At 47.1% G+C, this 16,878-nt stretch overlaps 1 protein-coding gene across 1 annotated transcript in view; it reads right to left on the bottom strand.

Moving 5' to 3' along the window:
• Positions 1–1,860: 1,860 nt before the first annotated feature.
• LOC102550560 (uncharacterized) overlaps positions 1,861–16,878 on the bottom strand; it is a 162,578-nt gene continuing 147,560 nt past the window's right edge. The window contains exons 4-5 of the mRNA XM_063262634.1: positions 9,910–10,079; positions 1,861–5,216 (exon numbers count right to left, since the gene is read on the bottom strand). Of these exons, the coding sequence (XP_063118704.1) occupies positions 9,947–10,079 (133 nt within the window). The 3' untranslated portion in view covers positions 1,861–5,216; positions 9,910–9,946. The remainder of the gene's footprint in view (positions 5,217–9,909; positions 10,080–16,878) is intronic.

Genomic DNA, 16,878 nt, shown 5'->3' with positions numbered 1-16,878 from the left:
CTTATCTCCACTCAGGGTCAGAGGTGGAACTTCCCATTCCATTCCTTTGGGCCGGAGGAAATAGCTTTTCCTTACCAGCCTTCAACAAAGTCCTGAAACCTGCATCTCGTCACATGGTATTTAAATCTTAAGGAGGGGCAACTGTGGTGTTGTCCTTTCTAGAGTTACCAGGAAAGCAGGAAGTGGGATCCAGAGCTGATTAAGAAAGAGAAGTTTATTCTCAACGCTACAGCCTATTTAGCTGCCTAAGAATAAGGTGGCTTTTGAGGCGTATTGTTTCAATATAGAAGGACGGATGTCTAGAAGTATAAAGCTCAAGGTCGTATAAAGCTCAAGGTCGCAGGCATGCTGGCCCAGAGCAGTTCCATCTCTTGCTCTGAAGATCTCTGCTTCAGAGGCCTGTCAGGAAGACAGTGTTTACCGTCTCTGCAGGCAATCTTCATTTTATTGTGTTGTAGTTTCTTGACTTCCCATAGCAGAAAATACAACCTCTATCTCCACAGTGGGGTCTTCTTTCCCTTGTGATTCTCCTTAATTTCTGCCTCTCCTTCTTCAGAATGACAGGAACTAGAATGCAAGGACAATTACATCTCATTGCTGGTGTATTGAGTCTTGCCATCCCAGCGGAGGAGAGGCAGAGCCCTGCCAGCCTATCTCAACTGGTGAGCCTCTAAGCTCAGTGACAGACCCTGTTTCAGAAACAATAGATCCTGAGGAATGGCCCATGAAATTGACCTCTGACCTGCACGTATGCACACACTCACACACATGCTCTCACACACACACACACACACACACACACACACACACACATGTTCTCTCTCTCTCTCTCTCTCTCACACACACACACACACACTCACACACATGTTCTCTCTCTCTCTCTCTCTCACACACACACACACACACACACACACACACTCACACATCCTTTAATACAATATTTTTTATGGTGATCTAGTGGTGGTCTTTGGTGAAGAAGACTGCTTTGTCATGTGCCATGTAGGACATGAGGAAGACCAAACAACGTCCATTAATGTCTATCGAAAGGCAGTGCGGTGACTACTCCCGTAATCCCAGCACTCAGGAGCCTAAGGAATATCTCAACTTTGAGGCCAGACTACAAGATGATTTTCTGTATTAAAAGCAAAACAAGGGCCTGGAGAGAGGGCTCAGCGTTTTAAAGTGCTCGAGGTTCTTGCAGAGGACCCGCGTCTGATTCCCAGCATGCACAGGTAGCTCACGACCGCCTTTAACTCCAGTGTCAGGGGATCTGAAGCCCTCTTCTGGTCTCCCTGGGCACCCCCGCACAAGAACACACACACACATGTTCACAACAACAAATAAATACAAGAGAAATCTTTCAGAGCAAAGCAATTTTTGCTGAATGATAAGGATCTAGACATCTGCGGCTTGAGTTTTTCTTCCTGTGTTGGTGGTGGAGTTTTGAGTAGCGTCTTCTGTTTACTTGCAGTGCCTTTAACTATGAAGCTCTACAAGAACGTAAACTAGTCTTAAAGGGCCCCTTCCTCCTCTGCCTTCTCCTTCTCCTCCTTTTCCGCCTTCTCCTCCTCCTATCTATGAGCCATTGATGTTTGATAAATACACTTACAAACCTTCTTGGACCCCCACTTGACCCCACAAGCAGGCTGTTGTGCTTTGTGTGTGCATCAGCTTGTTAATTACAAAGGACATCCAAATGAACCATCAGTCCTTCTCTGAGTCCGCGTATTGACTTTCCGGTGTAACAAGAAAACAGCACTTATTTTCCTCTCACCTCAGTCATTCGTGCAGCGTAACTAACTCCTCTCATCTTTCCTAGAGCATATTGTTCCACCATTTTCTTTTTTATCGTTGGGATTCTTTTCGCTTATTTTTAAACAAAGAATCCGTTCCACAAGGAAAGCAGAATGCTGTCTGAGCCGCCATTCTTATTTATTTGAAAGGAAACAATGGCTTTTTGAAGCAATAACTCACCTACCCCAGAGGTCATTTTTCCAATAGTCTCAGCCACGGAGAACACGGCTCAGGAAAAAGGGCTCTGAAATAAACACCACAGGGCTCATTCGCAGAGCTCTCAGAGTTCGTTTCCATCTTCTTACTGTCAGTCAACAAACACCTCCCGTTTTACACAAGATCCTGGTGAACGTGACAAACTGCTTCCTTAGCTCAAAGATGATTAGAGACAACTTTTTGAAGGGGATCAAGAGGCACCTAGGGATGGATGCGAGCAAAGGAAACACTTTCTTAGGGCAACAACAAAACCCAGATATTCGAATCAGGAAATTATTGCAAGTGGGGGGTCGTTTGTGTTTGACCCACAACTCCCACATCCTGCAGGTCTCTCAGTTATCCTGGAAGTCATGATTCCGGGACAGCATTGAGCTGTCAGCATTATTTCACGGTCAGTGAAGAGGTAGGGCTGAAAACTCAGAAGGCACCTGGACCATGACCCAGAGAGGGTGAAACAGAAAGAGGCACTGAACACAAAAGACTGTTTTGCTTTTCGGTTTATTCCACTTCCTGTAGGTCCCAACCTCTTTAAAGGAAAGACTAATTTCTTTCTGTATAAAATGGAGAAAAGCGTCAAAGAGTTGATGTTTATTATATCCCTGGTTGGGATCCAGAATCCCCAACAGTCTCAAGCATCAAGTCTGAAGTGATAACTGGGAGTCTGAGATGGATGGATGGACGGACGGATGGATGGATGGGTGGATGGATGGATGGATGGATGGATGAAGAAGAAGGTGGGGTTAGAGGAGTGTAGCTGGAGGATACAGACAGAGAAGGGTAGGGCATGGAACCTACCTGTGGGTGGAGAAGGACTAGTCAGCCAGGGCAAGAGTTAAGGTGACTATGAATGTGATCCTTCCCTCTCTGTGCTTGCACTCAGTCTGGCAAAGATGATATGCCCACTACACAACAGGCTTTGCGTGTGTCAACCATCGCCTGAGACGGACTAGTGAAACAACTGCTCTGCTCCCTGCTTTACAACAAAATCTGAGAGGGCAGAGGCTCCCCACTGTATCACGTGCCAGATTTTGTGGTTATTAAGCTGGGTCAACATTCATTGACAATAGAGGGCAGACGTTGAGTTGCTCATCCCAAGGGCAGAGGATTGCCTGAACTAAGAAGATATGGGGAGGAGTCCCTGACCCTGAGTGAGGGCCATTCACCTACTGACATTCCATGTGTGGCCTCAGTCCCCATGGAAACTCTAAACCAACATAAAAACGTTCCCCCACTAAAAGAGATGATTTGCCACAATGATCTTTCTGTCCCTGGTGTAAGACTAGACCAGGTCTTCACATCAGGTTAGTCCTTTGCTATCTTTAAATGATATACTGGGGGTAAAATCACTTATGTTAGCACTGGTGAATTCAGCTGATGTCATACTGGAAAGACAAATCTGCATATCGTAGAAACAGAAGGAAATGACCTCATTGCTAAAAACGGTTTCCTGTTGACTGATTTAAATATTCAACAAAATACCAAAGACAAGGTAGTTTTTTGGGGGGCAAAAAGGGATGGGGCCCAAAATCCAAGTGTTGAGTTCTATGTGGGTAGCCACTAGTCTGCAAGCATAGAAAAAAAAGAGGTCATCTTATAGGAGCTTAGGCCTTATTTTCTTCTTACAATTTATTGATTTTGACAATTATGAGAATTATGGCTTTGAAGATTAAAGATTCTCAAATGATCACCTGCTTTATTCTGGTTGTGGTTTTGTTTTTGTTTGTTTGTTTGTTTTTGAGACAAGGTTTCTTTGTGTAGCCCTGGTGTTCTGAAAGTCTACTCTGTAGACCAGGCTACCCTTGAATTCAGAGATCGACGCCATCTTCCGACTCAGCTACTTCATTTACTGGTTGAGAGCTGAAGCTCACTGGAGTTAAGTGCTATGCCTGTCCACTCTAGAGTAACTGCTTAGTGCATTTGGGCACTTGGGGAAGGGCCGGATACAGATTTTTTTTTTTTTTTTTAAGAAAAGATACAGGCAGACTAACTTCTGGAATACCGTTTCTGGAATTGCTTCTATAGCCACCCAGAGTTTCTCCAGGAATAGCAAGATACGTCCCTCCACTTGGATATGGAATGAACATCTCTAACCTGGCATGTCTGAAACAGGGTTCCTAGTCTATCCCACTGACCCAAAATTAGCTTACGCTTAGTTTTTCCACCTTACTGGGATGGCTTCACCATCCACCCACAAGCTTAAGGTAGACATCTAAGAGTTATTAGATTTTCCTCCCATTCCTCAGTGCCAACCAGCTAGTGGTAAGCCTTACTAGTTGTACCAACAAAGCTATCTTTGGTCTTGCCGTGCCCCGCCCATCTCACAACCATCACCCTCAGCCGCACCCTCACAATGCTCTCCTAGACCACGTTTAACAGCTACCCAGTCTCTCGGCTTCTAATCTCGCCCTCTGCAAACTGTCTTCCATGCAACAACAGTGTGCTATTTTAGAAACATCATCCAGACCCGTGCCTTTCCTGCCCCAAAACCTTTCTAACGGCTTCGGACCACTCTTGGAATAGATCAGGACTCCTTGTTCTGACTTATGATAAGTCAGCGGCTCTCAACCTGTGGGTCTCGACACCCTTGGGATGGTATATCAGATCCTCTGCAAAGGAGTTATTAACATTACCACTTACAGCGGTGGCAAAATTACAGTTGTGATGGAGCAATGAAGTAACCCCGAGCTGATAGTCTCTTTTACTTTGATACACGTTACATGCATATATGTTTATATATGCATATATGCACAAACGTATATAAATAGACTGTTCTGTGTCTGTTTTCGTTGTTCCTGTGTATATGGTGTCAAGGCTGACAACTCTGCACTGGACAACCAAATAACAGCGCTCATCCATGGAGAGGCTGATTCTCCCTCCCTCAGAAGCCAGCAGTTACCTGTAGTTCTTTGTCTAGGGCTGGGACCCTGTGAAAGTTTCCCATTTCCCATGAACATAATCGTCGATACTGCCGTTTTTTCTGATCTTGTTTACGCAGCCATTGCTAGGAGAGACTTCACAGCAGACTCTTTGCTCTTTGGCTCTGACAATCATTCCACCCAGTCTCCAGAGGTGTTCTCTGAGCCAAGGGTGCTGGGGCTGTATCCGTGCAGAAGGGTATGTAATGGCGTCCATTGGGATGAGCGGCCCACGATCTGTTGATCTCTGCGTTATGTCTGGTGGTGGTTTCCTGTGAAGGTCTTCATTTGCTGTGAAGAGAGACGTCTTTGGTGAGGGACAGTAGGTACACTTATCTATGCGTATATGGATAAGATTTAGAATGTAGTAAGGAATTATGCAGGTCGAGCAAAATGTCAGTAGTAGGGTTTTTTCCCCCCTATGGTCCATAATTTCACTTGTCCCAGAAAGCTGACTAGGTTTCCAGTACCAGGCATGATTTCCCTCCTGTTGAATGAACAAGAAACTCCTTAATGTTAAACACAGCGGGGAAAACAGTTTCTGGAGTCCATAGGGAATCCGGAACCCAAGAGTCCACAGTTCCCCCAGAACAGTCTGTGTCCGTCTGACTGTCTTGCCTGTAAATGTGAGAGCCCAGCAAGCGGTGGGTCCACTCCGTCCTTGATCTCAGTGTGTTCCAAAGTCTCCTTTGTATCTAGAAAACTCAAATTCACATTTTTAGAAGGCAAGTAGGTCATTTCCTCCTTGACACCCATCCTTGAGACCTAGCAGAGAAAAAATTGCCTTTTCCTTTCTGTTTTGGAGCAACAGAAACAACAACAACAACAACAACAAAATTCAATCCTAATCACTCCAAGACAAAAACGGGGAGTCAGACATGCACCACTACATCTCTGACAGGCCTTTACGATCTGGTTTTATTATTCAGCTCATACGGAAATGCTAATCCCTGAGAAGGGGAAGAGGAAAGTCTCCCATGGCTTCTTCAGCACAAAGAGCTTACTGGAAACAGGAAGAAGGAGCCTTACAGCTGTGACTGCAAAGGCATACCAGGAAGGGAAAGACCAGAGCCCTTTATTTACTGCCACTGAGGAGGGAAGGGACAAGGGGTGGGGGTGACTTCTGGAATGTGAGGTGAGTGGAGACGGGAGAAGGGAAGGTAGGTGGGCACACCTTCCTCAGCACATGAGCTCTGGAGAGACAGTGCTAAGCCACCAGGGAGACATGAGTCTGGACTTTTTTGTGCTACTTCCTAACATGACGGACTGGTAATCGTCTTTAGAGCAGTGTTAGAACCCAACCTTCTGAGCAAATCCTACCACATGTTGTAGCCCATCTGACCTCCTGCAAATAAACAATACAGAGGGCTTGGGGAGCTGGCTCAGTTGTTAAGCACATACAGCACACAAACATGACAACCAGAGTTGGGATTCCTAGAACCTAATTACATACTGTAAATGCCTGCTAGGTGTGGCGCCTGTCTCTAAGTCTAGCCTCAGAAGGCAGAGGCTGAATCCATACAGTAAAGACTCGCCGTATTGTTGGGCTTTGGGTCTGATTTAGAGACTCTGCCTCAATGAATAAGGTAGAAAAACAGTGGAGGGGCTGGGGGTCCCTGATACCCGCCAACTTTGGGCCTCTACATGCACATGCATGTGGCTACACACATACATACATACATACACACACACACCCTCTTTTGTGCACACACATACACATACATGAAAATGGCAAAAGAAAAGAATACGTGTAAAGCATGTTGTGGGGTTTTTTTCGTTTTTAACAATAAAGGGCTGGGTCAGCAGCTCAGGCAGTAAAATGTCTGCCACGCAAACATGAGGACCTGAGTTAAATGCCCAGGACCCACACAACTTTGTATTAGTGCAAAGCTGTCACCCCAGCACTAGGGTCATAGACACAGGTGGATCCTTGGAGATCATTAGCCAGGCATCCTGGAAGAATCCAGGATCTCCAGGTTGACTGACAGACCCAGACTCAGAGGAAATAAGGAGGGAAGTGATTGAGGGAGACGCTGACCCTCACGTGCATGCCTGCCTACAGGTGCGTACCCACATCGCATGCACGCATGCAGACAGGAGCATACATGCGCATAAGTAAAAATAAAATGACAGATGCTATCTGAGAGTCTTAGCTTATGTCTATGGGACGGACCAAATAGATGGTTAAGGGTTTTAATGTCCACTAAAATTCCTAAAAAAGAGAAACACGTTAACAGAGTTCTAACACTCTCTTTGCTTAGAAGATGTTTGGAGGTATACGGGGCACTCAAATTTTCAGTCTTAGACAGCAGGGACAGGACATGAGAGTGTGAGGAGGAGGCCATCGCAGAATGGATGGGGATAGAGAAGGGCTAGGGTTGCCTGGTTCACTTTCCACTTTGATCCCTTACTCTGAATCCTATGACGATCACAGGGTTTTTTTCCCTCAAGTTTGTCTGCAAACCTCAGCTCTCTGCCGGCAGCAGCGGCAGCGCCAGTCCCTTTCTCTTCTTGCGCTTCCTCAGCAAAACTGGTCCCTCAGGGGAGTTGTACTAGGCTCTCTGCTCCACACGCCTGACAACTGGATTCTCTTGGTTACTGAGAGGTTTTTCTCCTCAGTTCTCAAAAGAGTTTAGCAGAAGGCAAGGGAGGACCTAAGGGGGAACCAGGTTGGGATGGGGATGGGGTGGGCCACTGTTCTCAACTCTACCTGCAGGTGTGGCCACCGCTCTCCCCAAGCCACAGGCTCTCTGAACACTGGGGCGCAGAGGAATTCAAAGTGAATAGCCAGCAGCCTTTCTTTGGGACCTGTACTCCAATTCTCTTCACTCCAACCTGCTTTCATTCGATAGCACAGGCATTGGCTCCCGGGCCTGTGTCTGTGGCCGCTGACATGGGTGTAATAAAAAGGATTAATGCTATCTTCACCTCTTTGTTTTGTAAGAAATGATTCCATTTCCCACTTTAACTTGCTGGGAGACTAAGAAAAACCTGCATTCCAGGTAACTTTTTTTTTTTTTAAATCATCGAAGGTTCGTGTTTTCTCAATCTCTGAAGGGATCTTTGAAGGAAGAGAGAGAGCCCTTTGCTCTGTGAAACGAGGTGATCCCTTTCACATTGAAAGTTTTTCATTGTCAAGTTCAATGTCAGGGGAAGAGTCAATGGGTGAATTACAAGTGCTCGCCACAATGGGAAGGGATTTCTACATGACAGAGGCCTAAAGAAAGCCGAACTGAATGCTGCACTGTTTCTTCTCCATAAAAACTCAGGGCGAATGGCAACTCCTCGTAACTACGGGGATCTTTCCATTCTGCTCAGTGTGGTCACCACTGCTGTTTCTTTCTTGGGCAAAATCTCTTCTGCACCACTTCTTTAGTACCACAGAGAAGGCCACAGGTACCTGTTCAGAGCAGGCCAATTTATCCGCGCAGGAAGGCATGAGAGATGAAACTTCCTCTTGTCTCAGATTGATCCATTTAGCGTCAGGAATCAAGGTGACGTAATTCAAGCTCATCTCGTGGTCATAGATGGCCCCATGCTGTCTGTGGATTTTTCCAGAGGAGCTGGGGATGTGTGGGGGCCCACTGCTGCTGCTGGAACAATGGATAGCCATGATGGAGCAGATGGGACAAGACTCTTGCCCTTGCCAAGAGAAGCTGAGTCTGGCCACGGAGAGCATTTCTGTATACTCTGGTGATTAGCTCATGGGAAACCTTAGGAGAGATGAGGAATTGGCTCTAAGAGATGGGGAACTGTATCCGATGAAGGCTTGGAACCATGCTAGAGAGAGAGGCTATGGTCCCGCTGTGGACACCAACAGTGCTTCCGTTGAGTTTCCGTCACACTGCAGGCTGCTCAATTGAGCATCATATTAGTGCCATTTCTTGTAACTATGGCCAAATAACCGATGAGGCAGCTTAAGGAAGGGAAGGGTTATAGACGTTCCACATGGCTGAGGAGGTCCCTTGGCTGAGGAAGGCTGCTTGGATAATGGGAAGGCCAGGAAGGAGAGAAAGAGGAATGCTAGCTCTCGGTTGGCTTTCTCCTTTCCCCCTTTTTATTCAGGCTAAGACAACAGCTCCTGAGATGGTGCCATATTTAGGGTAGGCTTAATCCTCTCTGGAAATGCTCTCACCCAAAGCAGTGCTCCCTATGGCCCTCGATATTTCTTCACACTTGAACATAGCCGAAAGCCTGAGATTTGATGAGTTTCTTACCCAATCAACCTGATAATCAAAATGAACCACCCAAACTAGTCATGCAGTTACATGATTATAATCCTAGCGCTTGGGAGTGGAAGAAGAAGGATCAGAAGTTCAAGGTTATCTCTGGCCAATGTTTGAGGCCAGCCTGGACTACATGAAATGGTTGGAAATAACCATCACAAATACTGCCCCGCCCCTTCACTCCAATCACTAGCTCCTGGGAGGATCTGGGTTCTGCATTTCTCCCCCCACCCCAGCCCCCAACACCAAGAGAGGTGAGAAGATGGCCTGAGGTGTTTCAGATTTTAATAGGAAGTCAATTTGCCTCCCGATGTTGGGGATTCCCCAAGCACAAGAAGAGTGCACATCTTGGGCACCCCCAAAAGTGACAGATGTCATTCTCACACTGGAGAGGGACTAATATTGTCACCTTCTGGAGGAGCCAGATTCAGCATAATGCCCTCAGCCGTCGTCACCCGTCTTTGGTCACTGATGCATTGCTTATACGCCACAAGGTATTTCCAGGGATTCAGATTGACTGGCGAGCTGGACAACTTTTAACTCAAGGGCTCACTTTCTCGAGCTCTGCTTCTTTCACTAAGCCCACTGTAATGTGGCCATGTTACACTCTTACTTTCTGTGTAACGGAGACTACCCACCAGATGCAGAGCTCTTTCTGATCCCCACATGACATCATAATTTGCATGCTCTAAAAGAAATGAGGAAATAATGTATGCAAATCCTGCAGATCTCCATAAAGTTAGAGAAAAGGCACCTACCGTTGGCATGTCGCTGTGAAGGTTGCAGACCCTGTACTCAGGAGCGGCAAGCAGTGTCTTCTATAGCACTATTGGACACGACGGCACTTCCTAGTTGCGTCTTGATAAAGGGGAAAGCTTGGAGCGGCATGGCTAGCAAACTGTCCATTTCCTGTGAAATAAGGAACGCACTGGGGGCCAAAATAGTGAAGTTATCAAGTATCTTACATGCAGACTGCCACCTTAAAAGGACTGCCACACAAGCCATGTCCCCCTCCCCCCCCAATGATAATGTTTGCTATTGTAGTGGACAATATGGCACATTGCAGACACAGGGAACTCAATGCATTTTCCTTGGTGGTGAGAACAGCTGGAGCTAACATAAATTGTCTCTTATTTTGGTAACAAAAGGCTTGGCATTTATTAGTTTCTTGGAAGCCATAGAGGTATTTTAAAATAGTACGCTAAAAAAATGTGGGTATCATTACCAATTTTGAGGTGCTCACAATGAGATTATTGTCTCCCACCGAAACACAGCCCCTGCACCTCATGCACCCAACTTCCTGGAATGTTAGCGGCTCAAATAGCCATAAATTAATCTAAACCAAGGATTAGCGGTTGGTGCAAACCATTAACTAAGCTGCAGACTTCATTAAGCCTCCCTACCATTTCATCTTAATGAGAGACGCCGCCATCAATTCGAACTACAAGGTCTAACACTTTGGTAGCAAAACTACATTAATTCAGACTGAACGGGACTACATACAAGATGGCTCTGGAGGGCCATGATATCTAGCATTTTTCTATGCCAAATGCAGGGCCAAACGCTTAGTATGTTATGTTCTGATTTCTCCTCCCCAGAAATCAAGGGGTGGGGAAGCACTGGATGTTATCCTGACAGTGTTAGCGATGGTACAGTCAGCCTTAGGATGCCAAGCAATGTTTGCAAGACAGCTTTGCAGGAACCAGGCCTGGACTAGGGTCTTTCGCTGTCTCTCAAGGTTTCTCCCTCTGCACGCACCTCTACCCCTTCTTTCTCTGTGCATGTGCATGTGGAGGTGAGAGATCAATCGGAGGCTTCTTTGCTTAGTACAGCCCACCTTATTTGGCCTAAGGCCTTTCTTAGCCCAAGGTCTCACTGCACTCTTTTATGGGGTTCCATTGGGGACATTCTTTCCGGGTGTGAAAAGGCATTGAGCCAGCTCTGCCTAGAGCCCTACTTCCAAAGGTCATGTGGATCATCTATCGCAGGTAAATTCAATGGGGTAGATGATTATCCTGAGTCAATAATGAATATGGGGTTTTCTGAGGCAGGTAGAGGGGTTTCAACCATGTAGGGAACACAGAACCTCCCACTTTCGCTTGGGGGAGGGCGGAGCTTGTAGGGGCGGAGCTTGTCGGGGGCGGGGATGGGCGAGGGCGGGGCTAGCTTGCTTTTCAAGCCAGAGCTTGGAGGAGCACATTGCAAACATTCCCGCTGCCTTTGGCTTTCCTTTCCTGAGTGTTTTAAGGCTTAATTAATGTGTGTAAAGTGATCTGAAACACGGGAATGAAAAGAGCCAGGGACCCGCAGAGTGCCCATGATTACCTGAGGGCAGACAGCTGTAAAAGGGAGCCGGAGGGGGGCCTGGAGAGGCTGGGAGAGGACTCTGCTCAACAGCCAACTGGCTGGCCCCACGCCAACTTGGACTGTTTTTGGCAGAGTTTGGACCCATGCCTTCCTCTCAAGGCTTACAAGGCAGCTCTACTCAGGAGAAATAATTCTTCAGGGATCTGAACTGAGCGGAAGGACCAGAGCGAAGATACAAAACTATGGCCATTTTCATGAGTCAACCCTATAGCGGAGGTGATGAGACAGCATTCATCCACCTCTCTTGTCAAAGCAAGACAACTGCAAATTCCCACGTTTCGGGGGCCAGGAAGAGATGCACACAGAAACATCAAAGAGATGAATGAGTCACTGCTTTCCCCTTGACAGGCGGCACAGCGGCAGTCCCATCACCCGTAGGAGGTAACGAATCTCTTTAAAATGGTGGGTGGAAATAATGAGGCCCCGGACCCACGCTGTTGCCCTATCTCCCAAGTGTGTTAGCAAAAGGGTGAGGCTATCAGTCTCATGGGGGATGTGAAGGCTGTGACTCCACAGGGTGATGTCAAGTGGCACCTTATTGCAACTCGAAGCATCCAGAGAGGCAAGTGCTTTCTTCCATTTTCACCCGATTCTACGAAGTTTGAGAACATCGGGCACAGAGAGAGCCCCTGCACACGCCGGTGTACATAAACAGTGGGGATATATACGAGGAACCCAGGCTGTTTATGACGATGGAATTAGCAAAAAGGGTTGTTTGGGTAACCCAAAGTTATTTTGGGTCTTCATTGTGTTTCGTTCAGTGTCCCGCTTGGACTAATAGATGGGTTGTTATTGACCGCCACAACCCACAATCTGAGGGTGTGGCTGCTGACAGTACCCTACAGTTTGGAGAACAAGGTGGGTGGAGACTTGCTTTCTGGAGAACTCTTATAGCCTCACTCCAAGACCAGGTCTGTGACTATGCCATAAAACACCTAGTCTCACAACACAAGGAAGACCTACTAAGTGGATTGACCCCCCCAACCCCCCCAGAAGGAAGCCCATTTACAGTTTCTCTGCCTGAGCAATTTAAATGGCCCAAGAGACACTGTCATGCTCATTCGCCACCACAGCAATTCAGGCTGTTCCTCTCCGTATACCTCAACCCTGACCAGCTCTTACTGTCTGATGTCACTCATGGGTCTCCAGAGGGTCCTCTGAAGCCACCAATAACGGATGCTTTCATAGAAACATCTGAACTAGTACCGTGGTATCCCCAATAGGTCACCTCCCCTTCTGTCATGTAAATCATCTCCCACTGGGTCTGAGAATGATTTCTGCATCATTTGCAACATCAGGAAGTTCATTTTGTATGTGAGCTGTCCTGAACTGCAGAGTGGCCTCACACCTACTCAGACACTGTTCTGAGTGTGTTTGTGAGAGTGTTTTGGGGAGAGATTATCCTGGAATTGTTGGCCTGAATAAAGTTGATAACCTTCCACAATGTGTGTGAGCCTCAGCACACCAGCCAAAGGCATAAATAGAACAGAAAGGTCTTCTCCTGAGAAAGGGCCCTCTCAATCTGGGTCCCTCAACCTGGGACATTCCTTGGAATTTCCCCTAAACATCAACTCTTCTGGGTCTTGAGCCTGCTGATAATCACATTAGAACTACGCCACTAGCCCTGCTGGGTCTGCAGTGTGCTAATGCAAGGCTTAGGGGTAGATCGGCCTCCCTAGGTGCATAACCAAATTCTGTCTTGTTTTAAAACAGTGCCTCGCTATGTAGATGTGCCTGTCCTTGAACTCACAGGGTTCATCTGTCTCTACCTCTTCTCAAATGCTGGGATTAAAAGTGCCACACCCACCTGGCATAGCTAAATTATTAGAATAAATCTCAACCAACTTTCCCCTGCCTCCTCCTTTCTGGAACCGGTGGTCTTTTTGTCACTTTATAGGTTTTTTTTTTCTTCTACCCTTCTCTACCCTTTTCCCACCCCTTCAACCCCCTCACACTAGGCAGGAGAGAAAAAAGGATACAGGGGAAAGAGGAAAGAGATCTTTTAAGTCAGGGATCAGAAAGGGGGAAACGTTAACGTTAGACTACTTCCTGCTGATTAGGGGCACTGAGTTCCATGGGGTTAAGTTTGTTTTTTGCCACCGGGATATCTAATGTCTTCTTGTTGTTTCTTCTTTTTCTTTGCGCATGACTACTTAACAAACTGTGACCCACAACAACCGACAGCCCACCATGCCTCTCAGGACCCTAGCATTTAGATAACTCCTGAAAAACACCCAGAATTGCAAATGTCACCCAATCGCAGAAGCTATCTGAAGCTAGAAAAAAATCCCACCCCTGCTAGAGCATGAGGCAAATCACAGGCAACTTCCTGCTTCCTTGCCTACGGGCTCTTCCTCCAGAGAACCCTGAACTAAAGCAAACACCTTTCTACACTTTACTCGTTCATTTAACTAACTTTCTTCCTTCCTTCCTTCCTTCCTTCCTTCCTTCCTTCCTTCCTTCCTTTCTTTTTCTCACAGGGTTTCTGGCTATACAGCCTAAGATGACCTTGAATTTCTAATCTTAGGACCTCCACCTCCTGCTGGGATCACAGATAAGTGCTGTCATAACCACTGTGATGTGTCTGTGTGATGCTGGAAAGCACTCTACCTACTAAGTTACACCCCCAGTCCCTCATTCAAAGAAGATGAGCGTGTACTATATATCAGACATCATTTTGCTTTGTTTTTGTTTCAAGACAGGTTCTCACTCTGTAGTCAAGGCTGGCCTCAGACTCTCAGCTGTTCTGCTGCCTTGACCATGCGTGTGCTGGAATTAAAGACACGGCCAGTTCAGGCACTTTTATGTTCCAAGCTTCCTGGCACCGTGGAACTTCTGCTGCGATGTGTGGAGGAGACCGTGGATTATCAAGATCGTAGTAGATCAAACACGTTAGAAAGTGGTGAGCTCAAAGAGAGAGGTGAGAACAGAGGAAGAAGCAAGAGATGCTGGAGAAGGGACATTGGGCAAGGGCTTACAGGACATAAAAGGGGTCACGCGGAGACCGCAGTCACCTTCAAAGATCAAGGCACCCAGGCTCAAGATTTACATCACTTCTTCAAGGGACAGCGTCTCACTGGACTTCATTTTCTGACCCTCCATGGTTTGGCAATGCCTGAGGTGTTCCCTCCAGTGGACCTCCCTCTCTTCATTCTTCTGTACAGCATGGGGAAATTACTCAGGGATGATGAGTCACAGCAGAAACCTAAAAGCAACCCCAGGGTGAACAGTTCATGGGAAGTGGCCCTGTAGAAGATTCAGCGAGGGGCAGCCCAGCATATGATGACATTGGGCAGGAAGAGGAGATACCGTTCTCTGGTTTGCCTCTTCCTGCAATCTGTCATTTTTCCCTTTGTCTCCTCTGGGCCACACCCCACCAGCAGTCAACTGGTTAGGGACTCTTTGACACCTGGACGGGTACAGGCAGCCCCACAACTCAGAGGAGGATGCGCTTAAGGGTGGCTCAGAAAATAACTGACAGTTGGCACTCAGGACAGGGCAGCAGGGAGGTAATTCAACTGCAGCAGGGTGGCCACCACAGTTGTTTGCTTTAAGGACATTTGTGCCTGGTTGTTTCTTGTCAACGCCACACAAACCAGAGTCACCAGGGAAGGGGGGCCTCAGTTGAAGAACTGCCTCCGATAGAATGGCCTGTGGCCATATCTGTTGGGCATTTTCCTTTTTAGCTGATTGACGTGGGAAGGTCCATGATACCCATTGTGTGGGCAATACCATCCTTGAGCAGGTAGGTCTGGCTCTGTGTGTGTGTGTGTGTGTGTGTGTGTGTGTGTGTGTGTAACTGAGGAGCAAGCCACAGTGTTCCTCTGTGGTCTCAGCTTCATTTCCTGCCTCCAGGTTCCTACTCGATCCTCTCAGTGATGGATTATGACCTGGGAATTATAAGATGAAATAAAGTCTCCCGCAGGCAAACTAGGATGATTTCATTCCCATGGCCTAGAGTATTACCTTAACCTAATGCTTGATCCAGTCACAATTGGAGGAATGAGTGAATTTGAGAATGAATGATTGAGTGACTCGGGCCTTGAGCCTGCTTAGTAACGGGGCTGCTTTGCGACATCTCACAGTTCCCTGTCGATGCTAAGGCTACTTGGATCCTACCGTTCACACCATTTTAAGGTGACACGGACACCGACACGGATGGTACAGCTGTAAAGTCATTAGTGTTTCCACAAAGAGGTCAGATAGATCCATCAGGTGACTTTTACACAAGCCCTTCCAAGTACCTCACCAGGAAGGAGCATACACCTCCTGATAGCCCTTCCCTGACTGGCCCCTTACTCAGCTGCTGTACTCTTTTGAAGTTTCTGTCTGTGAGGTTCAACATCATCCAGTCCTTCACCTGGCTAGGGACAGGTTGGAACACATCATGAGAAGTGACACTCGGTTTTGGAGGGGGGTGGGGGGTGGGGGGGAAGGAGGAAGTGGAAGGCCACAAACAGATCTGGCTGCTAACTTTCCCACGGGCGCAGAAGAGACGAGAAGTGACTCCCCAAAGGGCCATCAGATGCCAAGTGCTGCTGGGTTGGCTCAGGGATATTCAGGGATAGTGAGTGGGTCTCACTAATGGCTCACCTTATATCTAAGATACTTAACTTTGGGGCCCACAAAACCTTTCAGAGGGGACACTAGAAAGTGATCAGTTTCTACTGCAGATACACACAACGCGTATAAAGCGGTCAGTCGTGTGTCTGACAGAAAAAACAAAAACAAAAACAAAATACAGCAACAGTGTACCTGGGTGACTAAGGCACTACTTAACTGGGAGCTAGAAGCCCCCGGAGAGAAATCTGAATGGTCCAGCTCCTTCTAGCAAAATTTCTCAGCAGTGACTAAAATATTCTCAAGTACTTCATGTGGCCATGCTATAGACTGGGGCTCTGTTACAGGTAAGAAGGGATGCTGGAATCCTACTGCGTTCCCACAGTGCTTGCAGAGAGGTAGGAGGGGGACAGATGGTATCTTGCTGCAAGGGGTTGGGGGTTGGGGTGGAGAGACCTGAGGGAGAGATTCCATCCTCACTGGTCACCAGTCAGGGAGCTTCAGACCAGTCCTTTCTTGAACCTCCATTGCCTGTTTTCTCTTGGAGGCGTGGTAAAGATCACAGGAGAAGTACTTTGAAGATGGGGGAAAGTACCACGTTACAACACTAGGTGTGAAAAGAGTCACCTGTGATGTTCATTTAATAATGTTTAAAAATCTTCCATTACCTTTAGCTAGCCTGCACTAGAGAGGGCAACGGCACTTTTCAAAGGGACATTTTCTGCTCTCGAAATAGAAGTCAGAAGCCGCGGTTTTAGTTTTCTTTTTGGTGTAAACCACAGCACCGACCTTTGTTGCTA

The sequence above is a fragment of the Rattus norvegicus genome, chromosome 6 (assembly GCF_036323735.1).
Source record: "Rattus norvegicus strain BN/NHsdMcwi chromosome 6, GRCr8, whole genome shotgun sequence".
NCBI classification, from domain to species: Eukaryota; Metazoa; Chordata; class Mammalia; order Rodentia; family Muridae; genus Rattus; species Rattus norvegicus.
The sequence above is the reverse complement of the archived record's forward strand: the minus strand, read 5'-3'. Positions and strand labels throughout refer to the sequence as shown.